Source organism: Paroedura picta, chromosome 3, assembly GCF_049243985.1.
Source record: "Paroedura picta isolate Pp20150507F chromosome 3, Ppicta_v3.0, whole genome shotgun sequence".
In the NCBI taxonomy this organism is placed as follows: Eukaryota; Metazoa; Chordata; class Lepidosauria; order Squamata; family Gekkonidae; genus Paroedura; species Paroedura picta.
This window is the reverse complement of record NC_135371.1, coordinates 4,659,908-4,682,705: the sequence shown is the minus strand read 5'-3', so window position 1 is coordinate 4,682,705 and position 22,798 is coordinate 4,659,908. Positions and strand designations below refer to the sequence as shown.

Genomic DNA, 22,798 nt, shown 5'->3' with positions numbered 1-22,798 from the left:
ATATGTGGTCAGGGCACAGTGTATCTGAGGGACCGCTTAACTAACTATGCTCCCCAAAGGACATTAAGATCACCCAGTGCAAATATATTGGTGATCCCTGGCCCAAAGAAATACATTTTCAGCCCTAGCCCCAACCTGGTGGAATAAGCTCCAAGAGTAGCTGAAGGATTTGACGGAACTGTGTCACTTCCGCCTGTAAGATGGAGCTCTTCCGCCAGGCATTGGGTTGAGGCCAATTAACATCTCGCTGGCATTAGGTGATACCAAGGACCTCAGTCTGCCAGTCTGAGTTGAAAATACTGACCTTGATGGTCTGACTCAGTATAAGGCACCTTAAGAGCAGGGAATGAGAAAATATTTCCCAGGACATCCTACTATTTGAACATGAAATTTTTGCTCCATGGCAGGATTTTACAAACAATAGTGGGCAATTTCACACATGGCAAATGACACCATTTAAATCCACTTCAGTGATTGTTGGCAAGTGGATTTGGCCAGTTCACACAGTCTTATCCAGTCGCAATGAAATCTAGGATTATTTGGTACGTGTGAATGTGCCCAGATTCAAAGGGGCAGCTGAGTTGATCTGAAGCAAGAGAAAAAAATGTATTTGAACGGCCACCGGATGCCCTGTGGGAAGCAGCGGCAGCCAGGTCATTACAGTTCCCCAAACTATTAATTCTGGGAGACTTTAATGTCCATGCTCAGTGGCTGTCCTGTGGAAATGGGTGGGACCCCGTGTCAACCATGGCGACACTAGGGCTCTTGCAGTTTGTCACTGGCCCTGCCCATAAGGCAGGTCACACCCTGGACCTCATTTTTGGCATGGGGATGGATGTGAAGCTGACAGTGGCAAACATTGTCCCATGGTCCCGCCATTGTGCCTTGAGGGCTCTGCTACAAACGCCAACACCCTCACAGTTGGGCACTGAAAAAACGGGAACTGAGATAAGTAGGGCGACTTTGGAGAAAGGCTCGCAATGAAGCATCAAGAACATCTTATAAGACGCTTATGAAAGCCTATGAGACGGCGGAAAAGTCAGTGAAATTTAGCTTTTACTCAACTTCCATCGTATCCTTAATAGTTTGCTCACTCACCGCCTTGGGGGGAAAGGCACCAAAATAATAGCCAATCTGAAATCAGTTGTAAGGCATTTGCGAGCTACTTCACGGATAAAATCTTGAGACTCCTCCGTGACCTCCTACCAACCTTGGACAAAGTGAACTAGAGGCCCCTTGGCCACCTCTGGAGGGAACACCGAGTGACTTCAGACGACTCACGCTGACAGACGCGGACAGCATGCTAGCTTAGGTAAGGCTGACCACATGCCCACTAGAGAGACCCCCCCACTCCCCGTGGCTACTGAAAATGCAAGATTAGAGGATCAGGGCTTCCCTCTGGGACATATTATACTTCTCTTTCCCAACAGGAGAATTCTTGGAGGGATAGTTAGAGTCAGTAGTACGTCCGCAACTGGAAAAAACCATCTCTGGATCCACAGGAGCCTACTAACTACCATCCAGTCTCACTGGCTGCCAGCATTCCTGGATGGAGCTTCAGTCCTAGCTCTATCCCAGTCAAGTTTCCAGCCTGGCCATGGGGTAGAAACAGCACTGGTCACCCTGACGGACAACTTGACAGCAGCTTGCCCCCACAGCAGTGTTTGACGTGGTCAATCGTGAAGTCTTAGCTTGTTGCCTCGCTGACGCTGTAGACAGGGGACAGCCCTTAAGTGGCCGATCTCCTTCCTCTAGGGTCGCAGACAGAGGGTAGCAATTGGAGATAAATTGCTACCATTTCACCACACAGGGCGTGTTCCTCTCTCTAATTTTATTGAACAGCTTAATATGCCAACCAGCTAATAATCCCTGGTCCCAAAGAAGCATGGTTGGCCTCAACCAGAGCCAGGTTATTATAATTCCTGTCGTCCCCCCCTGGTGGAATGAGCTCCCAGAAATAATCTGGGCCCTGCCAGAGCTACCACATTCTGCAGGGCCTGCAAAATGGAGCTCTTCCGCTAGGCATTTGCTTGAGGCCAACAATAACACTATTGAGCCACCAGAACTCCCATCCAGATACGCTAATTCTATGGCAGTGTGACCATACTGTTGCTGCAACTAAATGTTCTGCTGTAACCCACATTCTGTTATGATTGTTGAAGCTGCAGCATCGTTAATGACACCGTTACCAAACTATATTGCACTCTATTGTGTAATTTGTGTTCCTTGTAAATCGCCCTGAACCATAAGGGAGACGATATATAAATCTTCTAATCTAAATAAATATTTTTTTTCATGTGGTATGTGTAGTGTAGCTCTGCAAGGGACATTCGGAGGTGTTTGCCATTGCCTGTCTCCACGTCAGGATAGCATCCAAATACTAGCCAGTGTCAGCCCTGCTTGGTATCTTGAGATCCTATGAGGTCAGGCTAGCCTGAGTCCTTATTCAGATATGGCATTCATAGGAAAACTACCTTGAAAAAATCTGTGTTGGTCTTAAAGGTGCCCCTGGATTCAAATGGTGTTCTGTTGCAGAAACAGATTCTGGTGGCGAGCCGTGTTCGTCCCAAGTAACTAAACAAAGACAGAGTCCGGGTCATCTGTAAGGACAACAAAGTCTCATTTCCGGCAGGAGCTTTCCTGTGTGCTCACACATCTTCAGATGCGCAGGAGAGCTGGGTCCCCATGAAACCTGCCATGATCTTAACGGTGCTGCTTTGATCCATTTCTCCGGTCTCGTGAGGCCGTGGCTTCATCACTTTCCAAGTACAATCAGAAGGGGCAACACTTCCCACCCCCCATTTTTGAGATTTATATGACTGATGAGAAAAAGTTGGCTTTTATACCCCGCTTTTCCCTGCCCGAAGGAGTCGCAGAGTGGCTTACAATCACCTTCCCTTCCTCTCCTGACCAAGAGTGCTTGCACTCGAAAGCTCAAGCCTTTAATAAATCTTTGTCGGTCTTAAAGGTGCCCCTGGACTCTGGTTTTATTGTTTTCCCTGCTACAGACACCCTGGGAGGTAGAGAGCTCTGATAGAACTGCTCTGAGAACAACCCTGACAGGACTAACTGGATAAAGGTCACCCAGCTGGCTGCGTGTGGCGAAAGACGGGGGAATCAGACCCACCCAGCCACAGCTGACATTGCAAGTTGGGGTCCGGCGGGCACCTTGGCAAACAACAAACCCTAATTTGGGGTAGAAGCTCTCCTGGGCACCCCCAGACATCCATTGCAAGTTCTCTCCCCCCCAAATTGAACTCCGCTGGTGCTAGAAGCGCTACTGGACCATTAAAGACATAGATCTGTGCGACTCCCGCCCCCCCCCCCCACTCACCCACCCACCCACCCACCGATGGGCTTCCCAGTGCTCCAAACAACCACAGAGTCGCGAGTCCTAGAGCGGGCGGGAAGGAAAGAAGGAAGGAAGAGAGCAAACCGGAAGTGCCCTTTGAAGCGACTTCCGCCGGGGAAGAAGGCAACGGCTTCTTGCGCCTCCAGGCGGCGGTTGGTGGGGAGGGTCGGGGTCTCCTCAGGCCTGGCCTCAGCTGGAGCCCCTCCCCCTTCTTTTGCCCCCCCCCCGCCCAGTCCTGAATGCCTCAAGCAGCCAAAGGGGCCGAGGCCTGAAGCGAAACCGAAACTGGGGGAGAAACCCAAACTGGGGGGAGCTGCAGAGGCCATTCCCACGCAGTTCTCCTGGGGGTTTTTTTTTGGCAGAGGGGCCTCTGCTGCTCTCTCGCCGGCCTCCCTCCCCGATCTAACAGGCTTAGTGGCAGGGCGGGAGCTTCCCAGAGTCTGAAGAGGTGAGCAGCACTGACAGAAGGTTGCTCCCTGCCATAACCGCCTTTTATTTATTTAGATTTATATACCGCCCTCCCCGAAGGCTCAGGGCTTTAAGGTGCTGCTGGCCTCCTGCTCTTTAAGCGTGTGGATAATCTCATATTAGGTATAGGTGGAATAATCAGCTTGGTGGAGTGGTTCAGAGCGGTGGTTTCTAATCTGGCTGCGTTCCCCCCCCTCCCCTCTTCTCCAGCTTGCCCTTGTTCGGGTGAGCCCTCCTGTGGCAGGGGGCTCCAGGCGGCTCCTGAGGCCAGGTGCAGCTTGGGCTGCTTGCCAGTGTTCCCCCCCCTCCTGCAGTTTGCCCTGGCTCAGGGGAAGGGGGTGTGCCCACAGGGAGAAGTCGCAGTTGTCTCTTCACACCACTGGAAGCTTCTTCCAGCTTCCTATTTACATATTGGGGGGGAGCAAGCCACCTCCAATAGTGCGTTGTGGCCTGCTGGGGTGGGGGACAGAAAAAGGCTCCTGCCAGCGCAAACCACCGTCTGCTGCCACCTGCCTGTGCCCTCTGTCTTTCCCTGCAGCCTCTTTCTCCTTGGCAAGGTGGCCGGCCCATATCGTGCCCTCTCTCAGCCCCCATATAGTGTGCACGTGTGTCTGTTGCCCTCTCAGCTTCTCTACGTGTCTGGGGGGGGGGAGCTGTGCTGCCTCAATAGATTGGGTTGCCAGGTGTCCATTGCCTGCCATGATCCTCCCTAAGTGGCCATCCAGAGGACACCATGCTAAGTCCTCCCCAGCCCAGTCGATACTCCCCTCCCCACTTGGATCACGGTCCAGCACCTCCACAAAACATGCTTCCACTTCTGTTATTGGCAGGACTGGCTAGCGCGATTGCTCCACAGCACAGAAAAACTGTCTGGCCACACATCTCGTGTTGGCATGCCACGACGAAAGCGACAATGGACTGAGAAAGAGATTGCAGAGGAGAAATCCCGCAAGGCCGCCTATAACAGGGCACGCCGTGCTGCCCGCACCCCGGAGCAGGTCAGGGCTGATAACCAGAGACGCTGTGAGCGGCGACGCAGGTCAAGACCGAACTATATTCAGAGTGAGCCTGCACATAGGCATGCAGTGTATCCCCAAAAGCCGGCAGCTAAGCCTCCTGAACAGCGGTCTTCTAACGCTGCAGTAGAAACAAGAGGCAGGCGGCCAGCTCGGGTAAGGGGAAATGCCTGTGGGAGGGGGTCCCTGTTTTCAGGGGAGGTGCAACCTCTAGAGAAAATCCTCTCCTGCCTTGATTTATGGTACTGCAGAGAGTCCCTGGTGTGATCTCCTCTGGTCTTCACCCTGAAGAGGTGAAGAGGTGATCTCTGGTCTTCACCCTGAAGAGGTGAAGAGGTGATCTCCTCTGGTCTTCACCCTGAAGAGGTGATCATGCCAGGAGACATTCTCATGGTCTTAATCTCCTTGTATGTGGGTGGAAGACTCAGGTCACATGCTCACACCTAGGCCACCTGTCTCGTGCATCAGAAAGTGTTCTGTTTCCAGGGACCGTCGTTTTTCGAGGAGGTGGCTCTGTTCTTCACTGGGGAGGAATGGGCGTTGCTGGATCCGTGCCAGAAAGCGCTTTACACGGAGGTCATGCTGGAGAATTATGGGATGGTGGTCTCTGTGGGTAAGAACCCCTTTAATGACATCTTTAGGGCCAACAAAGATTAATTTCTGGCAGGAGCTGTCATTCGCACATTCACTTCTTACAGAAATGGGTCTCATGACCCCCCTGCTCAAGGGAAACAAAGTATTGTTAGTCTTTAAAGTGCTCCTGGATTGTAAATAAATTCTATAGCCCCTTTCCTTGGAGAGATAGAAGGGAAAAGGCATAGCATCCCTTTTTAAGGAAAAGCTGAGTATTCAGGGAACTTGAACTTCTTCCTGGGATCCATTCAGGATCACCCTATTTTCCAAGTCTGCCACTCCAAATTTGTTTGTTTGTTTGTTTGTTTGTTTATACTGCCCTTCCCTATGGCTCTGGGCGGTTTACATAAAACATTTTGGAACATTTACATAGAACACTATCAAAATCAATATAACAATATAACAATGACATACCAACTAGAACAACTAGAACAGTATTTCAACACTAACTTTGACACTCCCTCAGTAGGTTCGATCTCCCAGTCTGGGGGGGGGGGACGGGGGACCTGTAGATGTTATGGGTCAGTCGGCCCCACCAAATGCCTGGTGGAAGAGCTCCTTTTTGCATGCCCTGTGGAATTGTGGAAGTTCTGGCAGGGCCCTGATCTCTTTGCGGAGCTCATTCCACCAGGTGAGGGCCAGGACTGAAAAGGCCCTGGCCCGTGTTGAGGTCCGATGTGCCTCTTTAGAGCCAGGGATCCACAGCTCGTTGGAAGTGGCGTGGCGGAGCGTAGCACACTTCTGGAGGTATAGGCAGTCTCGAATGAGTCAGGCAGTCTCGAAAGAGACCTTTTCTATACAGAAGAAGAGTTGGAAATGTACCATTCCAATCGATTCCAAAGGGGAACTCCCCAGAGGAGGAGGAGAACCGGTGCAAATTCTGTATGTGTGAAAGATTCAACTCACTGGCCCACCTTATCTCCCTTGGCAGGCAGCGAAGTGATGGGGGAGAGCCTGCCTGGATCATCTCCTTCTCATGCTGCAGTGGAGCCAGCTGCTGGGCAGCTGGCTCAGGTAAGGGAAGGTTTCCTCTGCGAGGGGGGTCCGTGATTTCCGGAGTCCTGTCTCAGGTACAGCCTTTAGAGAAACCCCTCTCCTGCCTTGACTTTGGGTGCTGCAAAGGGTCCCTGATGTGGTCTTCTCTGGTCTTCCCCGCTTATGAGGTGACTCTGCCAAGAAACATCCTCCTTGTGGGTGGGTGGGACATCCTGGTCACACATAGCCCGCCCATCCTGATGCATCAGGAAAGAAACTGTTCTGCTTCCAGGGACCGGTGTCTTTTGAGGAGGTGGTCGTGTACTTCACCATGGAGGAATGGGCCTTGCTGGAACCCTGCCAGAGAGTGCTCTACAGGGAGGTCTTGCTGGAGAATTATGTGATGGTGTTCTCTGTGGGTAAGAATCCCTGGAATGCTTGCTCCGGAGACATATTTCTCTTGTTATGGTTCTCTGGGAAGAAGGGGAAGGGGGGGGAAGTTAGTGAGAAAAAGGCTCTTCCTCTTCTGGCCTTTCTGGCCAGCCATTTCCTGAAGTGTCTTAGAGTGGAGGGAAGCCCTGGTCCTGTGTTTCCATGTAAGATCCAAGACATCTTCCAATTAACATTTGAGAGTTCATGACTCACATGGATCATATCGCAGTTCTTCAAGTACCCTGCAGAGTAGGCTATCATTACTGCCCCCATATTACAAGTGGAGAGTTTTGGGGGGATGTTGGGAATACGAGTTTGGCTAAAAGCCATTTGTGAGTTGGTAGAAGTCAAACTGTCTCGATCCTAACCAGCCCTACGCAGTCCGTTGGACAGGAACCGGACAAGATTTCAGTACCTAAATATATTGAAATGCAGAGGTAGAATGAGAATCAGCATTAAATGGAACATCATTATTATCCTTATCCATTGTTGTTCCTCTATATATTTATGAAACAGCCTAGGGGGTCCGGCTGTCCAAGTTGGAATTGGCCCAATCAGGGTGCAGCCAGCTTTGTCCTGATTGGCCCTGCCCCTGCAGCTCCCACCTTCTGTCCCTGGACTCTAGCCTGATTGCTCTCAGATGCCTCAGTGCCTGGAGCCAGCAGCAGGTGAGAGGGCCCTGGGCAAAGGGTCATGGTGGAGGGCTTGCTAACGAGGGCCTCCTGGCATGCTAGGCTGGGCCTGCTGAGGACTGTTAAGGAGCTGACTAGCTGATGGCTAAGGAGCCCTGCTAACAAGCTGCCCAGCCCCCACCCACCCCACTTGATCTGGCTGTGAGCTGCCGCCCAAAACCACCGTAAGCTGCCTGGCCAAGGGCTAGGGGAGGGGACCCTTTCAAGGCCCGTTCTTTGAAGCTAGTAAATGCATAAAAGGGAAATGCCAATTGCCAAATGCTCAGGGAAATGCCAATTGCCACTTTGTGGTTGAGAGGTGAATGTATATCAGCAGAAGCAAATGCCATTGTAATTTCATGCTTCTGGTTCACCCATAATTGTGTCATGTAACTCCTTTTTTGTTTCTTTAGCTCCTTTTCACCTTTTTTTCTATTGAAAATTTTAAGGCTGCGTCCATCTTTGGGGCCAGTTCTCAGGACTTCTCTTAACTGGATGTGCCAGAGGTTGAACCCCTGGTTTTCTAGTTCTGCATTCCTACCATGTTACTTGTGTAAAGATCAGATCGATGCTATCTAGACTGTGTTGAAGATGAGAAGGATCAGATTCCCTGGTTCCCATTCTAAACTGTATTGCAAGAAACAAACAGAGTTTATGGGAAGGGGCCCAAGCTTGAGTTGAGGAACCTGATTTGCTCATAGAAAGTTACCAATTACATCCTCAGCATCTGTAGTAAGAAGGATCACAAAAAGGATGACTTGGAAATGCTGCAATCTCTCCAAGATGTTGGGGAAACAGAGCCCTTTGTGGTCTTCAGACTTGGGCAGGAAGGGCCAGTGGTCCATCCCAGGCAGTATCTTATGCTTATCTCATTTTGTTTCCAGAAGGACTCTGGAGTTCCATGCCTCCTCTCATCTCCTGGCTCAGAGAAGGGTTCCTCTTTCTCCAGAGCTCTGCAGACATTCCTTGGTCAGCAGGTAGATGTTTAGATGATTCCTGGGGTCTCCTTTGCCGGTACGAAAACATTCATGATCATCAAGAAAAGTTAGGATATCATCAAAATATTGCTATACAGCGGCTGATCAGAAGAAGCTGCAGAACATAATTTTAAAGAGATTCAGCAGGCAACTTCTCTAGAAGCTTATAATTAATTCTCTAATTAATATGGTTCTGAATTGGAGTCCAATGGCACCTTCAAGGGAAACCAAGTTTTATTCGAGGTGTGAGCTTTCAGAGCAAGTGTGCATGCACACAAAAGTTCACGCCTAGAATAAAACTTGTTGGCTTAAAGGTGACCTTGGATTTAAAATGTGTTCTTCAGACCAACATGGCTACCTACTTGTTGCAGAGGATGACAAAATTGGAAACCAAAATGCTGAAAATGAATAAACCATTGATTCTGCGTATTTATTTTCACGTACAGCACAATGCTCTGAGTGTGGAAAGTCTTTCCGTAACAGTGGCGAACTCGCTTCCCATCAAAGCTACCATACAGGACAGAAACCATATAAGTGCTCAGACTGTGGAAAGAGCTTCAATCAGAGTTCATACCTAACTTCCCATCAAAAAATCCATACCAGAGAGAAGCCATATAAGTGCTCAGAGTGTGGAAAGAGCTTCAGTCAGAGTGCAAAGCTTACTTCCCATCAAAGAATCCATACAGGAGAGAAACCATATCAGTGCTCAGAGTGTGGAAAACGCTTCAGTGAGAGTGTAAAGCTCACTTCCCATCAAAGAACCCATACAGAAGAGAAACCATATCAATGCTTACAGTGTGGAAAGAGCTTTAGATACAGTGTAGGCCTCACCACCCATCAAAGAATTCATACAGGAGAGAAACCATATCAGTGTTCCCAGTGTGGAAAAACCTTTAACCAGAGTGGCCCCCTCACTTCCCATCAACGAATCCATACAGGAGAGAAACCATATCAGTGCTCAGTGTGTGGCAAAAGTTTCCGTCAGCGTGGCCCCCTCACTTACCATAAAAGAATCCATACAGGAGAGAAACCACATCAATGCTCAGAGTGCGGGAAAAGTTTTCGTCTGAATGTTTCCCTCACTTTGCATCAAAGAATCCATACAGGAGAGAAACCATATCAGTGCTTAGAGTGTGGGAAAAGTTTCCGTGTGAGTAGCTCCCTCACTTCCCATCAAAGAATCCATACAGGAGAGAAACCATATCGGTGCTTAGAGTGTGGGAAAAGTTTCCGTGTGAGTAGTTCCCTCACTTCCCATCAAAGAATCCATACAGGAGAGAAACCATATCGATGCTTAGAGTGTGGGAAAAGTTTCTGTCTGAGTGGCTCCCTCACTTACCATCAAAGAATCCATACAGGAGAGAAACCATATCAGTGCTCAGAGTGTGGGAAAAGTTTCCGTCTGAGTGGCTCCCTCACTTACCATCAAAGAATCCATACAGGAGAGAAACCATATCAGTGCCCAGAGTGTGGGAAAAGTTTCCGTCTGAGTGGCTCCCTCACTTACCATCAAAGAATCCATACAGGACAGAAACCGTATCAGTGCTCAGAGTGTGGGAAAAGTTTCCGTCTGAGTGGCTCCCTCACTTACCATCAAAGAATCCATACAGGAGAGAAACCATATCAGTGCTCAGAGTGTGGGAAAAGTTTCCGTCTGAGTGGCTCCCTCACTTACCATCAAAGAATCCATACAGGACAGAAACCGTATCAGTGCTCAGAGTGTGGGAAAAGGTTCCATCTCAATGGCTCCCTCACTTTGCATCAAAGAATCCATACAGGACAGAAACCGTATCGGTGCTCAGAGTGTGGGAAAATGTTCCGTCAGCGTGGCTCCCTCACTTTGCATCAAAGAATGCATACAGGGGAGAAACCATATCAGTGCTCAGAGTGTGGGAAAAGGTTCTGTCAGCGTGGCTCCCTCACTTCCCATGTACGAAGACATGCAGGGCAGAATCAATACTCAGAATGAGGAAGTAGCTTTACTTGGAGTGTCATACTAATATTATGTGAAAGACTCCACACGGGAAGAAATGCAGACCTGCTTGTAGGAATGAGCACATACTGGCTGATATACTAAAGTTTGTCCCAGATCTTGACCTTTTTAGGAAGTGACATTTGCAAATTGAAGAATCGCCTCAAACATCTATGATTTTTGAGTTTGTGGCTGTTCTTGAAGGAGAGAATGCAGAGAGTTTTCTGCTCTTCATGGACAACAGCTGAGTTGTTTGGAATAAATAGCTCCTGACTGATCGCTGTAAGTTTTCAGCCGCCAGCAGAAAGCAGGGTTTTAATGGAAGAGTTATGAGTTCATGCAAAGAATATTGGTTCACAAACCAACCTCCTGGTTAGTTGAAGTTCATGGCTTGGTTCTTGGTTGCCAAGACGGAGTTGGTGCCCATCCCTGGCTCTTCAGTGCGTGGCAAGATTTTCTTTTGGAAGTCAGTCCTTAGTAGACATTGAAGGATCCATACAAGAATTGAAGCATATAAATGCTCCAAATGTGGTAGAAATTCCGCCACAGTTCATACCTTACCTACCATGAAAGAATACATACAGAATAGAAACCACATCTGACGCTGCTTATCTAGCAGAAGGGTTAACCTGTCCTCCCAGGCTTGAGTCCCTGGCCCTTTTGACAGACAGTGCAACAGCCCCTTCTCTCCCTTCCCCCTGTGGGTTGTCCCACCCTTCTGGGTTGATTGGGAGGAGGTCATGTCAGTCTGTTTCTTCTGCAGAAGACCTGGTCCTTTTTTCCGTTACACTCCCTGTCCCCTTCGCTTCACTCGCACAACATCCAGAAACAGTCAGTTATTTTGACGTGCACATGACTCTCCCCTACAAACACATCCATTGTGTCTGTCACATGCAGACACACACTACTGTGGACTAATAGGCAAAGAGAAACTCTTCAGTGGGCCATGCTTTGCAGGTTTTGACTATCAACCACATTTGCTTTAGCCTTAAACTCTACTGTCTACATTCTTTCCCATGAGCTTCCTTGAGCCAAGAGGGAAGGCAGGGTAGAAATACATTGAGGGAAGGTTCAGGCCCCTCAGACTGTGCTCAGTTCCCCCATCGGCACTTTATCATGCCAGATCAAGAAGGGGGAAGCCTTGTGCTCCTGTCTGGGGTGAGAAAAGGGGAGAAGACGGATCTGGCTTGCCTGAAGTCAGAAGTGCCTTTTCTGCCATATATCCTCTTGTTCAGGGGTAGTCAACGTGTGGTCCTCCAGATGTTCATGGACTACAATTCCCATGAGCCCCTGCCAGTGTTTGCCATGAACATCTGGAGGGCCACATGTTGACTACCCCTGCTCTAGTTTGCAATGTAGATCTAGTCTTTGGTATGTAGATTTACAGGGGGCCTTTCTTTATTGCCCCACTATTAGGTTGCCCTTCTTGCCCGTCCTGACCCCCTACTCCATTTGTCTTACAAATGCTGCATACTGGACGGCACCCTGTCCTTGGCAAGGCGCCTGTTTATTGTGTGTTTCATGTTCCCAGGCCATCTTCCCTCTTGAAACTGGATCGCGGGGGAGGGGGGCAGGCCTGGAGGACTGTTAGAACCTGTTTTTGCTGTTGTTTGCCAGTGTTGGCAAAGTACTGGCCTGGTTTACTTGTTGATCTTCATTAAATCGATCTTTGCACCAAATCAAGGATTTGTTAATTGAGCAGTCTCCAGAAACCTCACATCTGACAGACCTGTCGGGAAGGGAAGGGTGGGCTTTATCTGACTGGGTTGGTTCCACCTGGGTATGAGCTCCACCCTCAGCCCTGGACTGGAGGCTGCGGAGGAGAAAGGGAATTGGGTGTCATTCTGCATCCCTCTTTCTATCTGTTCCCATGAGGGAGAGTTGGCTCGTGGGGCTTGGATTTACAACTGCTGTTATTTCAGCGTGTCTATCTTCACCACCTCCCAAATATACTAAACTAGTAATCAAGCCCGCTGCAGGGGAATGCAGCGGGCGCTAGGTCCTAACCTCAGACGGGCTGGTCCGCGGCGGCGGCGGGCTGGTCGGCTGCGGGCTGGTCCGTGGCGGCGGCGGGCTGGTCCGCGGCGGCGAGCTTCTCTCGTTGGCGGCGGGCTGACGCGGCGAGAGGCGCTTCGCGCCTCTCCCCGCGCCAGCCCGCCAGGCAGGGAACCCCCGGCAGCCGCGCTTTGCGCGACTGCCGGGGGCTCTCTCGGGCAGCGGCCTGACGCGGCGAGAGGCGCTTTGCGCCTCTCGCCGCGTCAGGCCGCCAGGCAGGGAACCCCCGGCAGCCGCGCTTTGCGCGACTGCCGGGGGCTCCCTGGGTCGGTGGCCTGATGCGGCGAGAGGCGCTTCGCGCCTCTCGCTGCGTCAGGCCGGGAAGAACTGCGAGCCGCGCAGCGCGCGGATCGCAGTTCCTGGAACTGGGAATCGGAGGGACCAATCGGCAGGCGCTTCGCACCTGCCGATTGGTCCCTCCGATTGTCTGTCGTGAGGAAGGGTCCAATCCGGACCCTTCCTCATCACGGACACATCCCGCCTCGGCAGGCCTTAGCGAATTATTAAGTCCGTGGCGCCACGGGCGGTTTAAAGATAAATAAGAATGTGCTATGTATTCATGTTGCCCCTTTTGATTGTCATGCCCTAACTAGGAAACCTCTTGTGCCCCCTTCAGAAATCTGTACACCACCTGAGAGCAGATAAGATTACTCCCTTCTGCCAGTTCTCGGGTACTCCAGCGAACGGACAATAGGGTCTTGTGAAGTCAGACTAATTTCAGGTCAACATCAATCCATACATATTAGGATTCATTTTAATGAGAATCAGTTTCACTATTAGTCTGCAGTCTAATAGGGCCTGTTGGTATATGTTATGTGCAACAGTCTAGCTATCCTGGTGACCCTACGTCCGAATGAATGACCTCCCAAACATCCCAGGTCTTGCTCAGGTCTTGGGAAGTGAGGGCTTGAATTGGTTAAATGCATAGTAAAAGTCACCAGGATTTTATACGTCCCAAAATGGAAAAAAATAATCCTTACCTGACCTTACAGAGTGATTAAGTAAGCCAATGGGTCAGTGGGAAAATGCACATATTTGATGCCAAACAGATTGCTATCATATTTTATCAGAAAATGGAGCCCAACATTAGACTGTATTGATTGATAAAGAAACAGTGGATCTATCTGAGGTATATAGAAACCATGGAAATATGAGCTGGAGGGGCGGAAACAAAAGGTATTCAGGAAGAATATAAAAAATATTGTGTTTCAGGTTGGGGTGGGGAAGGATAGAAAATGAAAAGGTACTCTCTCTCTCTCTCTCTCTCTCTCTCTCATCCAGGTAGTACTTTCCACACACATTGCACAAAGCAGCCTTCCACACACATTGTACAAAGTGAGAACAGCACGATCAGGACTGTGACAATTCCAAGGTCACCCAGCTGGCTGCATATGGAGAGAGTGGGGAATCAAACCCAGCTCGTCTTTAACCAGTGCATCAAGCTGAGGGAAGGGAGCGGGAGTGACTGTCTCCAGAAGCCGAGCAACTCAGCCCCCCAAACAGCTTGCTTCTGCCTTTATTCCCCCATAACACCCAGACACTGCAAGTTTTCCTTTGGGGGCGGGGGCTCAGAAGCCATCATCTCAACGCAAAGGAGAAATCAGGCTTTTGTCCTCTCCTTGCCAGGACGGTGCTCTAAGTGGGAGGTGCGCAGTGCTTGGGTGCCTTCGGAGAGACTCTTAACTGGCAAGGGCCTACTTCTTGAGTGCTCTGAATCTTCTCATCTCTCTTTTTTCTTCCACCCTGCATTCTCCACCCCCCAGTGGCTGCAGGCCACCTGCCAAGCTGGACATTCCCCTGTGACAACAAGCATGACAGCAGCATGTCCTCACCATGCAGAGCAATTGTTGACAGGTCCCCAGGTGCATGCAGATCATATTCTCTCGTTAACAGAGTCACAGTCCAGTGATTCGCTCTCTCTCTGTTGGGACGCTTCCACATTGGCTCAATCTGCAGGGATCACGACTCCAGCCACGATCCTAAGTGGCCATCCAGAGCAGGGGTAGTCAACCCGTGGCCCTCCAGATGTCCATGGACTACAATTCCCATGAGCCCCTGCCGGCGTTTGCTGGCAGGGGCTAATGGGAATTGTAGTCCATGGACATCTGGAGGGCCACGGGTTGACTACCCCCGATATAGGCTTCCACTTCTGTCATCGGCAAGAGGGGCTAGCGTGATTGTTCCACACCTGCCGTGTTGGCATGCCCCGACCAAAGCGGCGAAAGAGACGTCACAATGCGAAAGAGACGTCACACAACGTCGTCACAATGCAGCCTATGACAGGGCGCGCCATGCAGCCCGCACCCAGGAGCAGGTCGAGGCTGGAAAACAGCCACACCATGAGCTGCCCGGTCCTGTTCATGGACTACAATTCCCATGAGCCCCTGCCAGCAAACGCTGGCAGGGGCTCATGGGAATTGTAGTCCATGAACATCTGGAGGACCACAGGTTGACTACCCCCTGCTCTTAAAGCCACAGATCTGCGCCACTCACGGGCTTCTCAGAGCTCCAAACAACCACAGACTCGCGAGTCCTAGAGCGGGCGGAAGAGCGGGGAAGGAGGAAGCAAACAGGAAGTGCCCTTTCCAGCGACTTCCGCTGGGGAAGAAGGCCGGGTGCCCTGAGCCTCCAGGCGGCAGGGGGAGAGCGGGGCGGAGAGTCGGGGTCTCCTCGGGCCTGGCCTCAGCTGGAGCCCCCCCCCCCGGTCCTCCGTCCCCCCCAGTCCTGAATGCCCCCCGCACCCAATGGGGGGGACTTGGAAGGGGATCTTGGGAACTGGGGAGGAAGCGGGGAGCTGCAGGGGGCATTTCCAGTCAGGGCCCCTGATCTGGGCAGAGGGGCTATTGCTGCTTTCTTGCCTGCCTCGCCGGGGCTTCTCCGGCTCCCCCCCTCCCCCTTGATCCGGCAGGCTTTGGGGCAGGGCGGGAGCTCTCCTGACTCTGAAGGAGAGAGCAGCTGCGATGGAAGCTCGTCGCCTGCCAAAATAACCTTGAAGGGGCTCCTGGCCTCTTGCTCTCTTCTGCTGTAAGTATGTGGATACCCTTATATTAGGGGATGGTGGAATAGTCAGCTTGGTGGAGTGGCTAAGCAGAAGAAGAAGAGTTGGTTCTTATGTGCCGATTGCTCTCCCTGAAAGAGTCTCAGTGCGGCTTACATTTGCCTTCCCTTTCCTCTCCCCACAACAGACACCCTGTGGGGTGGGTGAGGCTGAGAGAGCCCTGATATCACTGCTTGGTCAGAACAGCTTTATCAGTGCCGTGGCGAGCCCAAGGTCACCCAGCTGGCTGCATGTGGGGGAGTGCCGAATCAAACCCAGCTCGCCAGATTAGAAGTCCGCACTCCTAACCACTACACCAAGCTGGTTCTTGTGGTGGTTTCTAATCCCCCTGCCCCTTCGCCCCTTCTCCTGCTTGCCTTTGCTCGGCGCAAGCCCACCTACACCAGGGGGCTCCCGGGACCAGGTGCGGTTTGGTCTGTTTGCCTGTGCCTCCCCCCCCCCCTCCCTTCAGCTTTCCCTGGCTGTCCAGCACATCCACTATATATGCTTCCACTTCTGTCATTGGCAGGATTGGCTAACGCGATTGCTCCATGGCACGGACAAACTGGCCGCGCACCTCATGTTGACATGGCCCGACCAAAACGACGATGGACTGCGAAAGAGATTGCGGAGGCGAAACGCCGCAAGGCAGCCTATGACAGGGCACGCCGTGCCGCCCGCACCCCGGAGCAGGTCGAGGCCGAAAACCAGCGACGCCGTGAGGTGCGACGAAGGAGAACACAGGATGAGGCTGCACACAGGCATGCAGTGTCTCCCCAAAAGGCAGAGACTCTGCTCCCTGAGCAGAGGTCTTCTTACACTGCAATGGAAACAACAGGCAGGCGACCAGCTCAGGTAAGGGAAGGATGCCTGTGGGAGGGGGTCCCTGATGTCAGGGGAGGTGCAACCTCTAGAGAAACTCCTCTCTTGCCATGATTTATGGTGCTGCAGAGAGTCCCTGGTGTGATCTCCTTTGGTCTTCCCCCCCTGAAGAGGTAATCCTGCCTGGAGACATTCTCATGGACTTAATCTTCTTCGGTATGGGTGGAAGACTCTGGTCACACGCTCACACCTAGGCCACTTGTCTGGTGCATCAGGAAGTGTTCTGCTTCCAGGGACCGGTGTCTTTCGAGGAGGTGGCCGTGTTCTTCACCGGGGAGGAATGGGCCTTGCTGGATCCCTGCCAGAGAGCGCTTTACAGGCAGGTCATGCTGGAGAATTATGGGATGGTGGTCTCTGTGGGTAAGAATCCCTTTAATGACATCTTTAAGGCCAACAAGGGTTATTTTCTGGTGGAGCCTTTCATTCGCACTTTCTGTGCTTCAGATGCAAAGGAAAGCTGGTTCCCAATAAAGCTTGCCGTGATCTTAAATGTGGTGGTGGACTCAAACTTTGGTCTGTTACAGAAATAGGTCTCAGTGACACCCCCTCCCCCTGACACACACACACACACACACTCCCTTCTCAAGGAAAATAAAGAGGTGTGGGTTGGTTTCTCAAGGCTTCATACAACCACAGAAGTGCAAGTCCTAGAGTGAGCAGGTGGGAGGGAAGGAAGGGAGAAAACAGGAAGTGCCGTTTCCCCTCCCTTCCCCTTGGGAAGAAAACAGTGACCACGTGAGCCTCCAGGCTCTGGAGGGGTCTTGAAGATGATGAGTGGGGAGAGAGGTGTTCTTGGGGAGAACAGAAGAGAGGAGAAAATGGGATAGAGAGCAAGGATTCCCTCCCCACTCCTTTCCTGGACTGCTGGAGTAACCCATGCAATCCTGATCAGGGTCCTCCCCCCCCCCCCATGACTGGAACACCTGACTGCCCAGGAACCCTTGTCCTCCCCCCTTTCCATCCCACAGGGTGCTGGACCACCCAGTCAGCCAAGGGATTGGCAAGGTAGCCCCTCCCCCTGCTCTGTGCCCTGAAGGAGCCTCCTCTGCTCACTCCAAGGGTGAGAGATGGGAGACCCCCCTCCACAAGTTTGAAGAGGCATCCCCAGAGGGAGGGAGGCCAAACCCTTTTGCGAGCCCTGCTGTATCTCCCCCTTTCCTCTGCCCACCAGTCCTGTGCTTCCAGCAGCAAATGGAGGGGGGGGGGACCCCTGGCAGGGGAATCTCTCCCCCTCTTTGGATTCCTAGAAAGGCTTTTAGTGAACTGGAAATGGGGAACCAAAAGGTAAGCTGCAGAGGGCTTGCTTTCTGAGCTTCCCCAAACCTGGTTTGCTGCAGGAAGAGCTCCGGAAAACTTGGATGGCTAAAATTGGGGGTGGGGATATTTTCTCACCCACATGATGTCTTTAAGGTTCCCCCACCAGTCATTTTCTCTCCTACCCCGCAGGGGCATTGTTTTCTTTAATTTCTCAGTATTTGCGAGTTTGTCACTAGCAGTAGAAAAGAGCAAGACTCCAGGAGCATCTTTAAAATGAACCAAATATATGGCAGGGGAGATGCTTCTGTGAGTTGTTGCTGAGTTCTTTAGATGCTTCTGAAAAATGAGCAGTGACTTACAAAAGCCCCTGCCCTGCAACAAATATTGTTAGTCTTTAAAGTGCTCCTGGATTCTTGCTTTCTTCTACTGTTTGAATATCCTTAAATTATGGGAACGTTAGATTGATCAATGTCCCAAGAACTTGGATTTCCCGTTTTTAATTTTAAAGACATTCTATAGCCCCTTGACTTGGAGAGAGAGAAGGGCGAAGGCATACTGTTCCTTCTTACAGAAAAGCTGGGGATTCAGGAAACTTGATTGACAGATTCATCAGTCAATTAAAAAAAATTAGGAAACCCCCCTACTTGAGGAAGCGGAGGGCAAAGCAGAAACTGGAATGGGGACAAGAGCAATCTGGACTCTCTCACCCACCCATGACTCTTTGCAGGATTATTCCCACAACTTCAACACAGTAAAGGTAAAGGACAGAGATGAGCTGGTGAAACCCTGACAGATACATAAGCATACCAGGATGGAGGGGGGCGGGGAAGGCCGCCCAACACCACTGAATTAGTTCAGCATTTCAGGGCAGAGTTCTTTGTTTTTTCCAGAGCATCTGTACACCCAGAGGGATCCCTCAGCCTCTCAAGCACTTCTCCCTTTTGATCCATTCAGGATCACACCCCAGTTTGCTCTCCGTTCTTATGTCGAAGTCAGGCAGTCTTGAAAGAAACCTGTTCTGTATAGAGGGAGAGTTGGAGATGTGCCGTTCCCACCCGATTCCGAAGGGGAACTGCCCAGACTGATGGAGACGAACCGATGCGAATACCGTATATGTGAAAGATGCAAATTACTGGCCCACCTTATCTTCCTTGGCAGGCAGTGAAATGCTGGGGGAGAGCCTGCCTGGATCGCCTCTGTCTTATGCTGCAGAGGAGCCAACATCTGGGCAGCCGGCTCAGGTAAGGGAAGGTTTCCTCTGGGAGGCGGGCCCATGATTTTAGGAGTCCCTTCTCAGGTACAGCCTTTAGAGCAGGGATAGTCAAACTGCGGCCCTCCAGATGTCCATGGACTACAATTCCCAGGAGCCCCCTGCCAGCGAATGCTGGCAGGGGGCTCGTGGGAATTGTAGTCCATGGACATCTGGAGGGCCGCAGTTTGACTACCCCTGCTTTAGAGAAACCCCTCTCCTGTCTTGATATTGGGGGCTGCAAAGGGTCCCTGGTGTGATCTCCTCTGGTCTTCCCCACTGATGAGGTGACCCTGCCAAGAAACATCCTCCTTGTGTGTGGGTGGGACATCCTGGTCACACATAGCCCACCCATCCAGATGCATCAGGAAGGAAACTGTGTTCTGATTCCAGAGACTGGTGTCTTTTGAAGAGGTGGCCGTGTACTTCACCGAGGAGGAATGGGCCTTGCTGGAACCCTGCCAGAGAGTGCTCTACAGGGAGGTCATGCTGGAGAATTATGGGATGGTGTTCTCTGTGGGTAAGAATCCCTGGAATGCTTGCTCCGGAGACATATTTCTCTTGTTATGGTTGTCTGGGAAGAAGGGGGGGGGGAGTTAGTAAGAAAAAGGCTTTTCCTCCTCTGGCCTTTCTGGCCAGCCATTTCCTGAAGTGTCTTAGAGTGGAGGGGAGCCCTGGTCCTGTGTTTCCATGTAAGATCCAAGGCATCTGCCAATTAACATTTGAGAGTTCATCCCTCACATGGATCATATTGCAGTTCTTCAAGTACCCTGCAGAGTAGGCTACCATTACTGCCCCCATATTACAAGTGGAGAGTTTTTGGGGCTGAGCAGAGTCTCAAAGCAGCTTATAATCACCTTCCCTTGCTCCCCCCACCCCCACAACAGACGCTCTGTGGGGTGGTTGAGGCTGAGAGAGCACCGGTATCTCTGCCCAGTCAGACCAGCTTTATCAGGGCTGTGGTGAGTCCAAGGTCACCCCAGCTGGCTGCATGTGGGGGAGAGCAAAGAAGGATCAGATTCTCTGAGTCCCATACTAAACTAGATTGCAAGAAACAAACAGTGGTTATGAGAAGGGGCCCAAGCTTGGGGGTGAGGAACCTGGCTTGCTCTTAGAAAGTCCCCAATTACATCCTCAGCATCTGTAGTAAGAAGGATCACAGAGAAGATGACTTGGAAATGCCGCAACTCTCCATGACTTTAGGGTAGTCCTCAGAGCTGGGCAGGAAGGGCCAGTGGTCAATCCCTGGCAGTTTCTTATCCTTCTCTCATTTTGTTTCCAGAAGGACTCTGCAGTTCCATGCCTCATCTCCTGGCTCAGAGAAGGGTTCCTCTTTCTCCGGAGCTCTGCAGACGTCCCTTGGAAGAGAGGTATGGTATAAGTATGGATGAATTATATTAAATATTATTTATTTGTAACAAAACTTAAAATGATTTATTAATTGTGATTGTTTACAATTTAGGACTTGCCACTGAAGAAAAGGTAGTAGGAAATGGAGTTTATCCGGAAAATCGTTCTGGCTGACGTCCTTGGAATGAAATAAACTAAGGAATGGGAATGGGAAGAGGAATGGGAAGGCGACTGTAAGCCGCTTTGAGCCTCCTTCGGGTAGGGAAAAGTGGCATATAAGGACCAACTCTTCTTCTTCTTCTAAAAGTAAACTCAAGAAAGGACATTGTTTGAAAATATTCTTTATTATTTATTATTGTTTAATGCCATAAGGATAGGTCTTTTTTTTTTCTTGTTCTGAGTTTTCTGAGACTGTCTTGTTTTTATCCTGACGTCCATTGAACAGCAGGTAAATGTTTAGATGATTCCTGGGTTCTCCTTTGCCGGTACGAAACCTTGCATGATCATCAAGAGAAGTTAGGATACCGTCAAAATATTGCTACAGAGTGGCTGATCAGAAGAAGGTGCAGAACATAGTTGTAAAGAGATTCAGCAGGCAACTTCTCTAGATGCTTTGAGGCCAAAACTAATTAATAATGTTCTGAATCGGAGTCCAATGGCACCTTCAAGGGAAACCAGGTTTTATTCGAGGTGTGAGCTTTCAGAGCAAGTGTGCATGCACACAAAAAGCTCACACCTTGCATAAAATTTGGGCTGGGCTTAAAGGTGACCTTGGATTCAAAATTTGTTCTTCAGACCAACATGGATGCCCACTTGAATCTAGAATTATGTTCTGTTACATCTTCCTTATTTTTGATAATCGGCATGTGTCGCAGAGGATAATCTGCATGTGTCGCAGAGGATGACAGAAATTGGAAACCAAAATGCTAAAAACGAATAAACCATTGATACTGCGTATTTCTTCTAATATACAGCACAGTGTTTCCGTAACAGTGGCGACCTCGCTTCCCATCAAACCAACCATGCAGGACAGAAACCATATTGGTGCTCGGAGTGTGGAAAGAGCTTCAGTTTGTGTACCGCCCTCACTTCCCATCAAAAAATCCATACCAAGAGAGAAGCCATATCAGTGCTCAGAATGTAGAAACAGCTTCAGTCAGAGTTCAAAGCTCACTTCCCATCAAAGAACCCATATAGGGGAGAAACCATATCAGTGTTCACAATGTGTGGAAAAAACTTTAATCAGAGTGGCCCCCTCACTTCCCATCAAAGAACCCATACAGGGGAGAAACCATATCAGTGCTCACAATGTGTGGAAAAAACTTTAATCAGAGTGGCCCCCTCACTTCCATCAAAGAACCCATACAGGGGAGAAACCATATCAGTGCTCAGAATGCGGAAAACGTTTCTGTCTCAGTGGCTCACTCACTTCCGTTAGAAGAATCCATACTGGAAAGAAACCATATCTATGCTCAGAATGACGAAACAGCTTCATTTAGAGTACCACAGAAATATTATGTCAAAGACTCCACATAGGGGAAGAAATTCGGAGAATTTTAGTTCAACATCAATTCATACGTATTAGGATACGTTTTAAAGAGAAGCTGTGAAATATTAGGCCCCAGTTTAACAGGGCTTGTTTATATGTGTTATCTGCAATAGTGTGTTGATCGTACGTATGAGTGAATGACCTCGAAAACATCCCATCATGAACAGTCTTTCTCAGGGATTGAACCTTTTAAGTATACGGCAACAGCTGCCAGGTTGTTATGTGCATCAAAATGGAAAAAATAAACTTACAGAGTGGTTACATAAACCAATGGAATACCGGTAAGGGGCAAAACTCATATACGACAAAAATAAAATCACGATTAGATTTTAATATAAAATGGAGTTCGGTATTAGACTACATTGATTGATAAAATCAGATGGAAAGGAATCATTGATTTATGTGAGGCATATGTCAACAATGAAAATATGAACTCAGAAGGGGGGAACAGTAGGTATTCTGGGAAAATATGGGCAATTTTGTGGGATCAGCTTAATATTCATAGTTCTGTAAATGAAACTTGTAATTTATTTTTCTTTTCTATATTCTATATCATGTAATCTCTTTTTTAATAAATATAAAAATAACAACAGGAACTGTTTGCATGTGTTATGACCATTTATGACAGCACAGTATAAAAATCTAAATACAGTCAAGCTATCCTGGTGTACAGTGACTCCCATGTGAGAATGGATGACATCCAAAACATCCCATCGTAAACAGCCTTGCTGAGGTCTTGGGAAGTGAGGGCCCTGGATTCATCACTTCTGCATACAATCAGAAGGGAGAACACTTCCCACGCCCCATTTTTTGTGGCGATTTATCTGACTGATAAGAAGAAGAGTTGGATTTTATACCACATTTTCTTGGCCTGAAGGTATCTCAAATAGCTCACAATTGCCTTCCCTTCCTCTCCCCACAAT

The 22,798-nt window shown here is 49.8% G+C and overlaps 1 protein-coding gene and 1 pseudogene across 2 annotated transcripts; both read left to right on the top strand.

Annotated features, from left to right (window-relative positions):
- Nucleotides 1-3,471: 3,471 nt before the first annotated feature.
- Nucleotides 3,472-22,471, top strand: LOC143834164 (uncharacterized; annotated as a pseudogene). The gene is made up of 9 exons (XR_013229736.1): nucleotides 3,472-3,800; nucleotides 4,651-4,992; nucleotides 5,323-5,449; nucleotides 6,401-6,483; nucleotides 6,737-6,863; nucleotides 8,432-8,524; nucleotides 8,971-10,514; nucleotides 10,964-11,027; nucleotides 21,301-22,471. The product of XR_013229736.1 is annotated as an uncharacterized LOC143834164 (transcript).
- Nucleotides 15,172-21,283, top strand: LOC143834115 (zinc finger protein 460-like). Its single transcript, XM_077330716.1, has 7 exons — nucleotides 15,172-15,575; nucleotides 16,118-16,443; nucleotides 16,704-16,830; nucleotides 18,886-18,968; nucleotides 19,370-19,496; nucleotides 20,259-20,346; nucleotides 20,439-21,283. The coding sequence occupies exons 2-7, from the start codon at nucleotides 16,177-16,179 to the stop codon at nucleotides 20,449-20,451; spliced, it is 705 nt and encodes a 234-aa protein (XP_077186831.1). The 5' UTR covers nucleotides 15,172-15,575; nucleotides 16,118-16,176; the 3' UTR covers nucleotides 20,452-21,283.
- Nucleotides 22,472-22,798: the final 327 nt, after the last annotated feature.